Raw genomic sequence first — 13,602 nt, 5'->3', positions numbered from 1 at the left:
CCCCAGTTAAACTTTCCTCCGCTGCCGTTTGTGCAGACCGCTCTCTTCGTGCCCTCTCCCGCTCGCTGGAAAATGCCCTGGATGGTTTTGTGTGAGCCGCTTCGCGTTTAGTTCTCCGAAATCTGCCATCTTATTTGCAATAACAGAGAACGGTGCTTTTAGCTGATTTTCAGGCAGCGCAGGGCTGCTCAGCATAAGGGGTGTCAATTAAATGTTATTCCATCTTTACTGTTTTTTTCCTTCCCATCCCCGTTTCTGGGGGTGTTGGGTTTTTGGGGAGGTTTGTGACTTGCTGTATAGTTGAGTCTTTTAGGTTTTACCACGGAAGGCTGGTTAATTTACGGGGTAATCTAGTTGTGGGTTAGGTGTGTTATTACTTAGAGCCCAAATTGTGCTACTGCAAACCAGTTGTTGTCAAACACATACGGTCGGAGTAGGATCGTGGTGTCTTTTACCACCGCTTCTCAAATTATCTTGGTTAAGAATGGCGTGCCACTGTCAACAGGCAAGAGTGATTTCAGACTCTGCGATAGCTGTCATCTTTTAAATTGTAAGACTCTTGTACTGTTGTTACTTCATTCAGTAATGTAGGTAATTCCATGCAAGCTTGTTGAAATAGCTGTACTGCCCTATAAAACTAAAAGTGTTTTCATACTCCAGCGTCATGATAAGTAGGCAACTTGTCCTTCTGGCCCTCCTCTTATCTTGGCCGGATTGCTACTGGAAGGAGTTTCTTCTCACTTTGCATTCATGAACCTGTTTTGATTTGCTTGTTGCATAAGCATGCATGTTTAATATTGATACAGAAACTTTATTTCAAAGAGCTGAAGCCTAAAGAGAAGCAGTAAGTGTCTCAAACTGATTAGAATTCCTTTTTTAAGTAGATGGCTCTTTACATAATGCATTCAAGCGCAGCTAACACAATAGGGATGTGAGTTTTGAGAGGTATCAACAGATTTAGTGGAGAACAAAGGTGCTGAGAGCAGATCTGTTGATCCTGGTGAAGAGCAGCCTTCGCCGTGCTGTTGTTAAGGTCCTGCTGGAATTTTAGGACTCTGTTTTCCTATGTTGTTAACCTTGTGAAAAACTCTACTTTTGGTTGGGGCTGGAATTTTCCATGCTTGCTTTGCCCAGAGGTGATTTTTTTTTTTTTTAAGCTCGAACAAATGCAGAGAACATTATCCCTGTGCAGATTGCAATAAAGAACAGATGTTATCTAATACACCTATTGCTAGGGTATCGAAACATTACGTACAAGTGAAAAATCACACCACTTCTGCCTGAGCAAGGTTTGACTTTTCCTTTTATTGCTTGGCGTAGCCACAACTGTTTCCTCTGTTTGTGAGGTTTTGAAAAACTATTATTTCTCCTTGTTGAAGGAAGTCTTCTGCAAGAAGATGGGTCTTGCAGGATACTCCGAGGAAGAGTTCAGTTCAGGTTTGCTCTGTCATTCTACGGCAAGCTCTACCATCACCTTCTGCTTTCTGAACGTGGTCTCTCCTGCCGTTCCCAGGTTTTCATCCCCTCCTTACCCATGGGTGCTAGGATGAGGAGGGGATGACCTCTTCCTCAGTGGGACACCAAGGGTGCCCTCTCGGAGTTGAGATAGCGCAGGGTTGTGGAAATAGATCCAGTTGTAGAGGAGTTTACTGCCCTTCCCACTCTCGTGGTGTGACGTGCAGTGGTCTTCCTTCTCTGACCATACAGAAGCCTGTATTGAAAAGAGGAGTTTTTTTCAGCTGTATGCTTTCTCAAAAATAAAAAGTAGAGAGAGGGAAGGGGAACCAAAATGAAAAATGTAACTTTCTACGATTGAAAATGTGTGCATATGTAGTCACATCAGCATAGTAGCGCTACCTTTTTCATTGTGTCCTGCCCCCATGCATTCAAAGACAAGATAAGGATTTGGATGTGTTTTTTACTGTTGTATTAGTTTCTTGAACGAGATTTAAAAACTTGGAACCTTGTGCAGCAGAAATGTTTGCTCCGTTTACAGGGTCAGTCTGTTGCATTTTTGAAGTGCTTTTGAAAGCAGTTGAAATGCACAGGTGGAAGCTGAGAGGAGTAAAGATGCTGAGAGCTGCAGCTGGGCAGCTACATCAGATCAGTTTCTTCCACAAAGAAATGGCTGCTCACGCTTTTTAACCGTGGATTTATGTTAAGATGAAAGAGTTGCCGCTCAGAGTTGTCTTAAAACTCTTCTCCAGTTCCTTTTATGCTGTCATGTGTCTTAAGTTTTTGTAGCTGCTGACAGTGAGATGAGCAGGATTGATACTGATGATTCAGATACATGCACAAAAATAGTATTCTGGGGAATGTTAGCTCTTACTGTACAGAACAGCGCGAGTGCAGTACCTTCATAGTGCTCTTTCTCTTGCTTTTTAATGCTAATTGTTCTTATGTCTACAAACATTTTGTTCCTGTTCACCCTTTGGGCAAGTAGATAATAGTCTAATGTGCTGGAAAGTATCTGCAGTTTAATCACTTATTCATATCTTCGTCAAATCACGAGCTGCCTTTTGTTTTGTTGGTTTATGGATTTTTCTTTATCATGTTTATCATAAAACTTCTACCCCTGCATTATTAAACAGCAAAACTCTGTAGTAATGTTTTGGTGGTTAAAAGCTATCAAACGCATATGCTGCTTTTCTGACATCTTTGTGTTTGTCTAATTTCGGAGGCGACAGCTTATGCAAGAGCCTTTCTTGTCCTTTATTCGTGTGAAATGTTCTAGCAAGATGTCAATTTGTACGCTATTCTAATTACCCAGTTCGTTAGCATTGCATTACTGCCTGGTATCAAAATGTTGGAAATCTGTGACTGGGATGGCTGTTACCGGTAAATCGTGCTCCCAGAGCATCAGCTTCAAGCAAACAATTCTTATTTTTTCTTAGATATATTTTTCCAAAAATTACTTTTATATTTGCAACTTGGAAATACATTTTTTGGTCATTCAGGTATTTTTTGCATTAATTCATTTCCCTCCTCCCCCCAGTGTATGATTCCCCAGAATTGCAGGCTGTACATCTTTCCCTTTGATGTTATATGGCACCATAGGCCTTGATCTGGCTGTGGTCTTTCTTTGTTACTGCAATATACACGTTTTTATTTTCTTTTCTCCTTGGAAGCTCAGATGGTATGATCTTTTTTTTTTTTTTTTTGAAGACCATAGTAGTAATGTTCACTTAAGTCATGGCTCATCTCAAAGGATGTTCTGCCTGCAAATTATCTGACTTGCTTAGATCCTTCTACAATATCTTACAATGGATAATGGCCAAGTTATCTCAAGATTCATAGTGTAGATAGAAATGCTGTATTGTACCTGGTGAATGCCATTAGACACACTTACTTGCCTTACGTTACCGTCTTTAGCATCCCTTTACATGTTTGTAACACCAGCCCTTAGATGGATAGACCAGTACTAAAAATTCTCAGGCTTATATATTTACGTGCATCATAGAACATTTTTGCATAACTGCTGCTAAAAATCTGCGTTCATGTTATTTAGAATAGAATAGTTCAGTTGGAAGGGACCTACAACGGTCATCTCCTAATGATCATTTAAAATGCTCTGAGGTGATACAGGACTGTTGTCTGATTAGTTTGTACAAAAAGGTGGCAAATCTCTCTCAGCCTTGTTGTTTAAAGGCTTCCTGAGCCCTGAATGTGTCATCTGATACTTAGCACGTGTAAAATCTTTTTTTCTTTGATTTTAACTTTGCAGACTGGTTGGATTTCTGTCACAACTGTTTATTTCAGTCTTCTTGCGCATGCGATTGCAAATCCACCTTGCATTCTTCATTTGCTTCTGATGTGTCAGTGTATGCTGTGCGTTGCCCTGCCTCCCCCGTTTGGCATGTTTATCAACATCTCTGGACCTTCAGCACCATGTCTGTATCTGGAACCTCTTTTCTGAGCTGATCTGCAAGACTGCTTCCCTTTCTCCATCAAAAGCTTTTCAAAGGGCCATTGCTGCCCTGACACCTGCAGGAACAATTTTTCCGGTTGTGCCAAAGCTGTACTACATTTTTTAACTTTTTTTTTCCTTTAAATACAGCACTTCACAATTCTTAGCATCTTACTTTTTAAAACAAAGCATTACTTGATCACTCCTAATCACACTACTTCTCATGTAGTTTGTCCTGCAAACAATGAAGTCTCCAAGAATCTCAAGTTGTCTCGTTTGGAAAATATCTAGTTTGCTGTAGAAACTTAATGAATAAAATATATGCTAAGAAAGTGACATGGAGGGGGTTTTGGCCTTTTGCCCATATCTTAAAGTAATTATCCAGTGGCATTTGGACTGTCACATTTTTAGACTGAGTTTCTTGGTGAATTTGATCCCTCCGCAGCTGCGATTGGCTTAAACCCTACTGTAAATGAATAGGGTAGTGTATCGTATCAGCGTCGGGCTTGGATTAACCGTCTTGCCCAAGTTGTTGAATTACTGATTGCCTGGATCATATTCCTTTGGGTTACATCCCTGACTTCCAGCTCCATCCATAACCGCCTGGTTTGTCTGTGTAAGCGTATTATTTCCTTTTCTTGTTTAGGGTTGATCGTTCTCCCCAAATCGTAAAGTGTGGCTTTTGTGGGAGGAGAGGGGGAAGATAAGTGACTTGTGAGTGTAAAAAGGACTCATTTAAGATTGTTCTTAATATGTAGAAAAGAATGTGAGTTCTTTTTAAGAAATCTGGATTTGTAACTTCTCAGGAAATTTCAACCGCATTAGAGAATTGGAAATGGGAATTGTTTGGAGAAAGAGTTTTTTCGGAGAAGTTTCAAAAATTGCTTGGCTGAATGGCTAGGGCACATTGATGGGGGTTTAGGTGAAATCTTTTTTTTACCAGCCTCTGCCCTTACATCTCAGTTGGGCTTCTGTATGACTGTAGTAAAACCTCTGTAAAAGCAAGGAAATCAAGTCCATGTGTTTTTTCTAACCATGAAAAGCAGAAAAACCGTTGCACCTTCCTCAGACCGTGCGTGTGTCTGCCTACATCTGTATGTGTCTGCATGCTTTTTTGATGAAGAATTTCAAACTGCAATATACCTCAGCAACTCTTGGGCCTTCCAAATGATCGTATCTCTTAAATAGCTAGTATGCTGCCTGAAGAGTTGCTGCAAATATTTGGAAGTCGTGGCTCATGCTGGTTTTGTTACCCTTGGTTTTTGGCATGTAAAAACACTCGTTCTTAAGCAGTCTTAGCTTATAATATTATCTTGCTGGTGCAGCTGAAGAGATACTGGCAAACAAGGCGGAACATTAATTTTCTGTTCCATAAATGCATTGATTATCCCTTTGGGTGTGATCTCATCTGCTTTTTGTACTTTGCTCAGTTTTCTCTAGTTGACCAGGAGCACCTTGCTTCCACAAACGGGAATTCTTTCCTGGAGCTCTGAGCTAGCACTGGGTTTTCATAGCTTTTGCAGAAGATGCTGAACATTAAACCTGGTCTCTGTTTTCTAGTCATGCTAGTAAAAAGATTGCTGTTTTGAGGGAGAGAATGTGGCAGTTGATCTGAGAACAGTGGAATAGTTTGAGTCAGTACAGTGCTTACTTTGCTTTCCTGCCCATAAGATAAATGTAAGTGCAATGAGGGCACTAGTGTAAGAGCTCAGTAATGTTACTTCCACGTAGATAAGTCAATAAGATATTTGATTTTAGTTATATGAGATAGCATACTATTATAGGTGCCTATGTTTTTAGAATCTATTTATATTGTTCAGGTAACCATTTCTGGCAGAATTATCCACAGACATGAAAATGAGGCATGTGGCACCAGTGTTGCATTTTTAATTTTAGACAGCTGCTTCATGTTTTGAATTTCATTGCACAGGCTAAAAAGATACATCACCCTTCAGTGAAGCAGCCGTGGGGGAGCAGGATGTGCAGAAGAATTATGGTATTTGTTCAAGTCTGCATCAGTCTTGGAGGAAGAGTTTCAGTTAATGGTTACTTACCCGTTCGCTGAGATAGTAGCGTGTTTGCTACAGATCATTAAAGGTGTTTTTAATTAGCTGGTGATCTTGACTTCTTTTGTCTTTCAGATTTGTCTCCTCTTCAGAGGATCTTATTCTTGTTACAATACTTAGACTATCGCAGAACACTAGTTGTTCACATGTTTTGTAACATACCTGTTAATACTTAGTTGTTGAAATAAATTACTTTCTATAACATAATGAGGTACTTCTCCGTAACTTTGTAACTTGTTAGCATTTATGTTAGCTTGTCGCTTTTTTTTTTCCTTCTGTGTTCTGCTCGCATCACACTATAGCAAAAGGGAGAGAAATACCTTTTTGTTCCTTGGTCGGCCTCGGTAGGTGAAGCTGAGAGCTTCACTGCAAGCGCTGTCTCCTGCTGCTGCTTTTCTCGTGTTCCCTGTCTCTTCTCTCTGCCCCTTTTCCCCCAAAGCGCACTCTCGCCCATTGCTGTTTCCATGATATTCCTGGGTAGAGTGAAGTAAGAAGATCTTTGCTCAATACATTTGGCCCTACCTATTCCACTGTACATCTAAGCTTGAGCTCTAGTGTGGGATCACCTTCTTGGGCGGGGGTCCTACTAAGGAACGAATTTGAAGTTTCATGCTCACATCAAATAAATGTTAAATCACACAAGCGTACTGTTGTTTTGCAGAACATCTAGCACCCCATGTCTGAGGGCATGCTGGAACCTTATCTTCAAAGGCTATCTTCTAAAAATATAATGCGTTAAGATTGCATTTTGCTTTTATTTGCACACATGAAAGTAATGTAGTAAGAAGGTGGTAAGGCACCTCTTGAATGTGTGACTCAGGCAAAGATAGGCTTGTAGAGCTATTTCGTGAGAAACTAAATTTGTGGAACGTAAAAACTTGGCTTGTCTGCAAAATATACTAATGCTTCTGGTGCTTCAGAAGAAATATGTCACAGCATTTATCAATATGTGCCAGGTTGGTGGCCACTGACCTCACCCCCTTTTCTGGGGATTGAAATTGCGAGATTAAATAGAGGATTTCTGTAGAGGGGACTTCTAAAGAAAGGCTCCTGAATTACCATGCAATTACGCACCAGCAGTGTGTAACAGTATTCAAAATCCTAAACAAGTGGCCCGGCTTTCAAAAGTGCTGAACAGTCAGAAGCTCCTATTGAGCGCAGTGACAGCTGAGGGGTGACTCAACATTTCTGAAGATCATTCCACTTAAATAAGGATTTATTTGCTTGATTTTAGTCTTCTGAAAGTCAGCAAGCAAAATTCTCATTCATAGTTTTAGGGACGTAAAAGACAGAGCTGGATGTCTAATTTTAAGCATCTCTTTATTTAAAGCTCTTTTGGCTAATAGCTTTATCAAGTCACTTATTTATGATTACTTATGCATATCTATCTGGGATGCTGTTTTATATTTAAGGAAAATGATGTTCTGTTCTGTTTTAGCTGGCAAGCTTTTATGGATTTATGCGAGTGGGAGTTGCCATGGAGAATGACTGGCAGGTTAAGCTTGACTTTTAAAAGAGGCTTATTGAGTTGAAGCACAAAAAAACCTAGCATTGAGGGAGAAACTTCAGTAGTTAGGTAAAATGATCTTACTCAAACTTTTAGGTAATTGTTTTCCTTTGGGAGAAATTACATCCAGAAGCATCCTGACAAAGGAAGAAAATTATTGAAAATGGGGGTGGGGAGGAAGGATTTGTGATGTGTTTTTTCCAAGTATACCAAAGCATGCTGTATTCAAGTTGAAATTGGAGAAAATATTAAATAGGGAAGACTTTGTTTCCTTTTATAATTGTGCTGGATTTGTGTTACAATATTCCTTTTACAAGAAGGGTCGCCATGCATTCACACTGTAATTTGTGTGATGCGTTAACTTTCTAAAATAACATCCCACTCTTATTTTTGTGCAATGCGTTTGTTTCCAATAAATAGCTGCTACTACTGTACCTCTAATAACATGGCAAATTCCAGTGCAGTAACAGGTCTTTGACTGGCTGTGTTCCTCAGATAATGTGAACAAACTTTTTTCCTTAACTGTTGAAATCAAATACATTTTATTTACATTGCTGAGAATAACATGTTAGCTTCAGAAAGACTTGCATTTTAAGCTTACTAAGAAAATGTAAATGTAGTGAAATCACTTAGGTGTATTTGCTGCCAGTGTCTTAAGAAAGTCAGACCACATAGTTGGTAGAATGGTGTTAGTGGATGACTACCTGAAGCCAGAGGTGCTTGAAGAACCAGAGCAGCTTTTTGACAACATTAGACTCCTTTTCTGTGAGTGCACAAAACCTGCTGTCCCCTGTTTCTGGATAAAGCAAGATAAAGTGTAGTAATTAGCTCATTCAGAATTGAGAAAATCAGGCCAGCTCTTCTTCTAATTTGTGAATTAAAGGAAGCTTCAGAAGGATGAGGTCTGCTGGCTTTGAGAAGAATGACTTCATTACCAGAAACCACTGCAGGTTCTTAACAAATGGAGTTTAAAGGCCAAATGTGTTAGGACAGACCTATTCCTTAAGTTTAGTATGATTAAAGCAGTTCTGTTTGAGACAATTCAGAAGTACTTTTTTAGTGACTTCAGTTGATTTGTCTTCTTCCAGGAGAAGCTGGATCCAAACAAGTAAAGACCAATGTGCCAATTGGGATTTTCATATATAAAGATATACACAATACTAATTTACATAAATGTGTATTAAGCTAATGGCCAGGTACAATTTTTGCCTTTCTGATTAGCAAAGAGAGATAGAGTTAGTCTGAGGTCAGAACTATTTGAACAGGATTATTAAATAAAGATGACAGATGATTCTGGTGTGCATTCATGCTTCTTCACGATTCAAATTTTGTTTAAATCAATGCCCCTTGATTCCCAGTCAGTATTTTCACTTGGTTTCATCCTACCAGTATAAAACATAGGAAATCATTGTCACTGTTCTCCTTTTCCTGATTCAGAGCCTGTTCATCTAATAATCCCTACCTTTCTATATGTACATACTATGTGTACATGTATATAAACTATAATCTTTATTTAAATATTGTTACTAGGGGAAAAAAAAAAATCTTATATCTAAAACTGTGCAAGCAGTGTCTTAAGCATGTTTTTGCTATCATGGGACAAGCAATGCAGTTTTTTGATGTGCTTTTAATATTCTGCACTTAGCTTGAAAATAAAAGAAGCAAAAAGCCACAGACTTCCTTAGAAACATGATCTGCAATTTGTTAAAAACAATTCTAATGTAGATATTTTTTCCTCCTAGGTTTTACCAAGAGACAGTACATCTAACACTTAACTTGGATCATCTCTTGTTCATCAGCTTGAAAATCATAACAGCCCCCAAAACTGACATTTGATCTGAAAGAAAAAGCTGTGACAAATGGACAATATGTCTATTACTAACACGCCAACAAGTAATGATGCTTGTCTGAGCATTGTTCACAGCTTGATGTGCCATCGACAAGGTGGAGAGAGTGAAACTTTTGCAAAACGCGCAATTGAAAGTTTAGTTAAAAAGCTAAAGGAGAAAAAAGATGAATTGGATTCTTTGATTACAGCTATAACCACAAATGGAGCTCATCCTAGCAAGTGTGTTACAATACAGAGAACGCTGGATGGGAGGCTTCAGGTTAGTACAAGTGAAAATCAGATGTTTTCCTCCTAGTGAAGCTGGAGCAAAAGTGAGTGACGCAGGATCCTAGAGTGTTGAGGAAGAGTAGCTCTTCTCTTGCATCCCCCCTCGCCCCTATTTGTAGGCATGCTTTGTGGCTGGAGCTCTGGACTGCTGCAGTAGTTGATTTATTTTTTTTTTCCAAAAGGAGCAGAAGGCGTTGGATCAGCCATTCTAAACGAGTGTGTGTGTGGCAGTGAAAAGCAGGGTCACGTAACAAATTCGGCTGTTTATCCTGGTATTTTCACTACAAGCTTCTGTTAGCTCTGTGTTGGTCAGCAGTGTGAAGAAAGACCTATGATCCCTTGCTAAGGTACTCCAAGGAGTCTGCACTGAGGATTTATGTTGGCCTTATATCGTCAGTACTCAGTACCTGTATAGCTTGGGTTGCGATTTCCTTGTTCCAGGACAGATGTCATGTTTGCTGGCTAGCTTTCTGTCTACCCTAGAAGCATTTTTTTCTTTTTTTTTCCCAGTAAAATGGATTGGCATTCTTCTACTTGTAAATTCCTTATAGTGTAGCTTAGTGCCTTGTTCCTCTTCTTCTGGGGCAAAGCTCCTTCATCATCCATGGTGGGGAAGGTGACCATACATACTACATTAAGCACAAATTCTGCTTCTGCCATTTTGTATCCAGTATTTTTTCTTAAGAATCACAGTGTTGACTTAACCGTAGCAAAACCCTAATAGAAATTTATTTCTGTTGAGTACAGAACTTGGGTAAACTGTACACCACCTTTTTTTTCATATTTTGATGATGGAGAGAGGTTGTGTTGTTGTTTGTCCTCTTCCAGCTTTGCTCCTCACTAAGTAAGGTGAAATGTCTTGCTACTTTCCCAATCAACTTTTGTGTCTAACTTTTTAGGTGGCTGGTCGCAAGGGATTCCCTCATGTGATTTACGCTCGTCTTTGGAGGTGGCCTGATCTTCATAAAAATGAACTCAAGCATGTTAAATATTGTCAGTATGCTTTTGACTTAAAATGTGACAGTGTCTGTGTAAATCCTTACCATTATGAGCGTGTAGTATCGCCTGGCATCGGTAAGTAGACTCTTGATTTAAAATGGAACAGTGGGAATAAAATGTAAAATGTTTTCCTTTTGAGTGTAGAAAATACAAGCCTGAATTAGAACCATTAACTTTTAATGATCTAATTATAAATTACTCTCATGCTCTTGTCCATCTTCTTAATGGAATTATTCTTTTACCTTTATTCCAAATTTGAAAGAACAGTTTGTGGCTTTTGTTTAAGCCTTTCTGTTGGCTTTGCACACAGTTCTCACAGTTAACGTGTATCCTAGGAATAACTTAGCATTGACACTTGTGTTGTGATGGAGGGGGTATAATATCTAGAGTCTGTAGTACTAATTTGTAAAGGCTTATAAACTTTATGTTCAAACGTTGTTGAAGATCTGTGTGTATATAATCGTCCACACCCCCTTTTCTTTTTCTTCTTTTTAAAGATCTCTCAGGACTGACACTACAGAGTTCTGGTAAGTAGTTCTGTTTACTATTGCATTTCTATGGGCACAAACTGTGTTAAACTCTTCAGTATGTACACAGTTTATGCCTGTGTATCTCCTTGGGCGGGAGTACGGAGAGCAGATGGAAATGCATTTGTCTCTCCGGTTTTGGAGAACCAGCTAAGTAGCATATGAAAGGCAAGTATTGATGAATTCTTTAAATTAAGGCTTCGGCTCAGCTCGTAGGTATGTTCTGTTTTCATTGCCTGCAACTTATAAACCCCCAAAAAAAGAAAACCAAAACTCTCACTGTTGAATGCTGCTAACTAAAAAAAAAAACCAAACATCCAAAAACGTGTGCAGCTGTATGATACACTAATTAATTGAATTGGGAATAACAGAAGCTTATGATTTAATAAGTAGTTTAACAAGAAAATAATAGAAATTCTGTAATTAATGTGCAATTGAATGAAGCAGTCTAATATTCTTGCTCTCCCTGAAACTTGAGAGAAATTGGACATTAAATGTCCAATGAACATTATTCAGAAATCTGAGATTGTGCAGCTGGTAACTGCTTTATTTCAAAACTGATTTTTTTTTTTTCCTTCCAGAAGAAATTCATGGAGAAGGGAATTTGGGTAATCCAATGTTTTTAGCACATTATTAGAAGTATTCAAGCAAAAATGACTTAAAAAAACCTAAACAACCCAACAAACTGTTCACTTCACAAGCTTTAACTTGTGTGCTCATCTCTGCTAATTTGCATTGTTACCTGTGTCTTCTGAAAAATGATCCTTTTGTGCAGAATCAAAGCTTACTAGCCAGCAGTAAGCTATACATAAGAAATATATAAGCTATACATATAAGAAATACATAAGTGTTTCCTTGTCGTGCTACTGTTTTTGCAGCAGGAAACAGAAAATTACTGTCAGATTTTAGTATATTTAAGGCTGCTTTAAAAATGAGCACGGGAGCTAATGTAGTTTAAGAGTTTTACTTGAACATGCTCAGTAGGATATATAGAAATAAATTCTTGTGGTGATGGTAGTAATTTCCTTACACTGTATGTGGAATATTCTGAATTAGTGGCTACATTGTTAAATATAGAGTAGTGTTATATTGTCTTTGAATGTGAATTTCATGTTTCTAGTCAATTTGGATGGAAGTTGCTTAAAATTACTTAAGGGATGCATGAAGTTTTTTGTGCTGTGTTCATGAATTTCATTTTTCATAGGAGCTTTATGTATGTTTTTACTTATATACTAGGAATTGGTTTGTTAGCTACTGCGTTAACATATATTTAGGTGCTTGACAAAAAGCATGTTTTTTCCCTTTTATTAACCATATCCAATCAAACAATGATGGAATAGAAAGCAAAATGCTATTGGAGTCTACAACTGTGGGACTAAACTGCTTGTTTGGTAGCAGTAAGCAAAATAGCTTGCTTTTCAATCCAGTTATGCTTCAAAATATCCTACTGCCGACTTGAAGTGTTTATTTTAATTTAGGGGAGTGCTTTAACAATGTTTATATAGGTTAAATCCTCCAGTAGTTTTAATAGCATTGTTATTGCTTGAAAGTAGTACTGCAGTTTGTAGTTAAATCCTGAAAACAGATTTGCTTTGCATGTTTAACCATTTGCGTCTTCACAGCTCCATCAAGCATGTTGGTGAAAGACGAATACGTTCATGACTACGAGGGGCAGCCGTCATTGTCTTCTGCTGAAGGCCATTCAGTCCAAACCATCCAGCATCCACCAAGTAACAGGGCATCTACAGAGCCTTATAGCACCCCAGCCATGTTAGCTCCTACTGAGGCTAGCACTACCAGCACCACTAATTTTCCCAACATTCCTGTGGCTTCAACAAGTAAGATCATCAAGATTATATGAAATACTAAACCATGAAAATGTGAAAGCTCAAAGATAACCACTGATTTTTTGCCAAAGTAGATCTTGCATTGGAACTGTGCTGCTGCCACACTACGCTGATAAAGTGTGTGGCGATACGATCTAGGCAGTCTCGTAAGTGTTAACATAAGGTTTTAACTTGGAGCATAATTTGAGTAACTTTTTCTGGTGACCCAGCTTTTTTTCAATGAGACTGACACTACATGAGTGTTACAAGGCTGTTTTGGATATGCCAAAGATTCAGTGATACAGTGCTAAAATGATTGACTGCTGACAAAACATTATGGCTATTATTGGAATAATTGCTGTAGCAAACGGGACAGCAAACGGATATACTGTAAGGTGACAGTATCAAGAGGTTTTCAGACAATTCTTTAGTGTTCAACAGCTGACAAAATGAGTCTTCCAGTTTTAACTTGATTATTTTTATAATGGCCCACTGTACTACCAAAGTGACAGCCCTAATTAATATTTTCATGAGTCCGTTGGAGTGCTGCGTTGAAGTTTTTCTTACTTTTCTGTGTGTATTTGGTACAAGTGGAAGAGTTTGGTTTACCAACATCAAACCTCACGCTTCACTCCAGCAGGACAGTAAAGCAGT

At 38.6% G+C, this 13,602-nt stretch overlaps 1 protein-coding gene across 1 annotated transcript in view; it reads left to right on the top strand.

Annotated features, from left to right (window-relative positions):
• Positions 1-9,339: 9,339 nt before the first annotated feature.
• Positions 9,340-13,602, top strand: part of SMAD4 (SMAD family member 4) — a 13,293-nt gene continuing 9,030 nt past the window's right edge. The window contains exons 1-4 of the mRNA XM_009583322.1: positions 9,340-9,588; positions 10,496-10,670; positions 11,093-11,122; positions 12,745-12,960. Of these exons, the coding sequence (XP_009581617.1) occupies positions 9,340-9,588; positions 10,496-10,670; positions 11,093-11,122; positions 12,745-12,960 (670 nt within the window). The remainder of the gene's footprint in view (positions 9,589-10,495; positions 10,671-11,092; positions 11,123-12,744; positions 12,961-13,602) is intronic.

Source organism: Fulmarus glacialis, unplaced genomic scaffold (assembly GCF_000690835.1).
Source record: "Fulmarus glacialis isolate BGI_N327 unplaced genomic scaffold, ASM69083v1 scaffold14910, whole genome shotgun sequence".
In the NCBI taxonomy this organism is placed as follows: Eukaryota; Metazoa; Chordata; class Aves; order Procellariiformes; family Procellariidae; genus Fulmarus; species Fulmarus glacialis.
The sequence above is the reverse complement of the archived record's forward strand: the minus strand, read 5'-3'. Positions and strand labels throughout refer to the sequence as shown.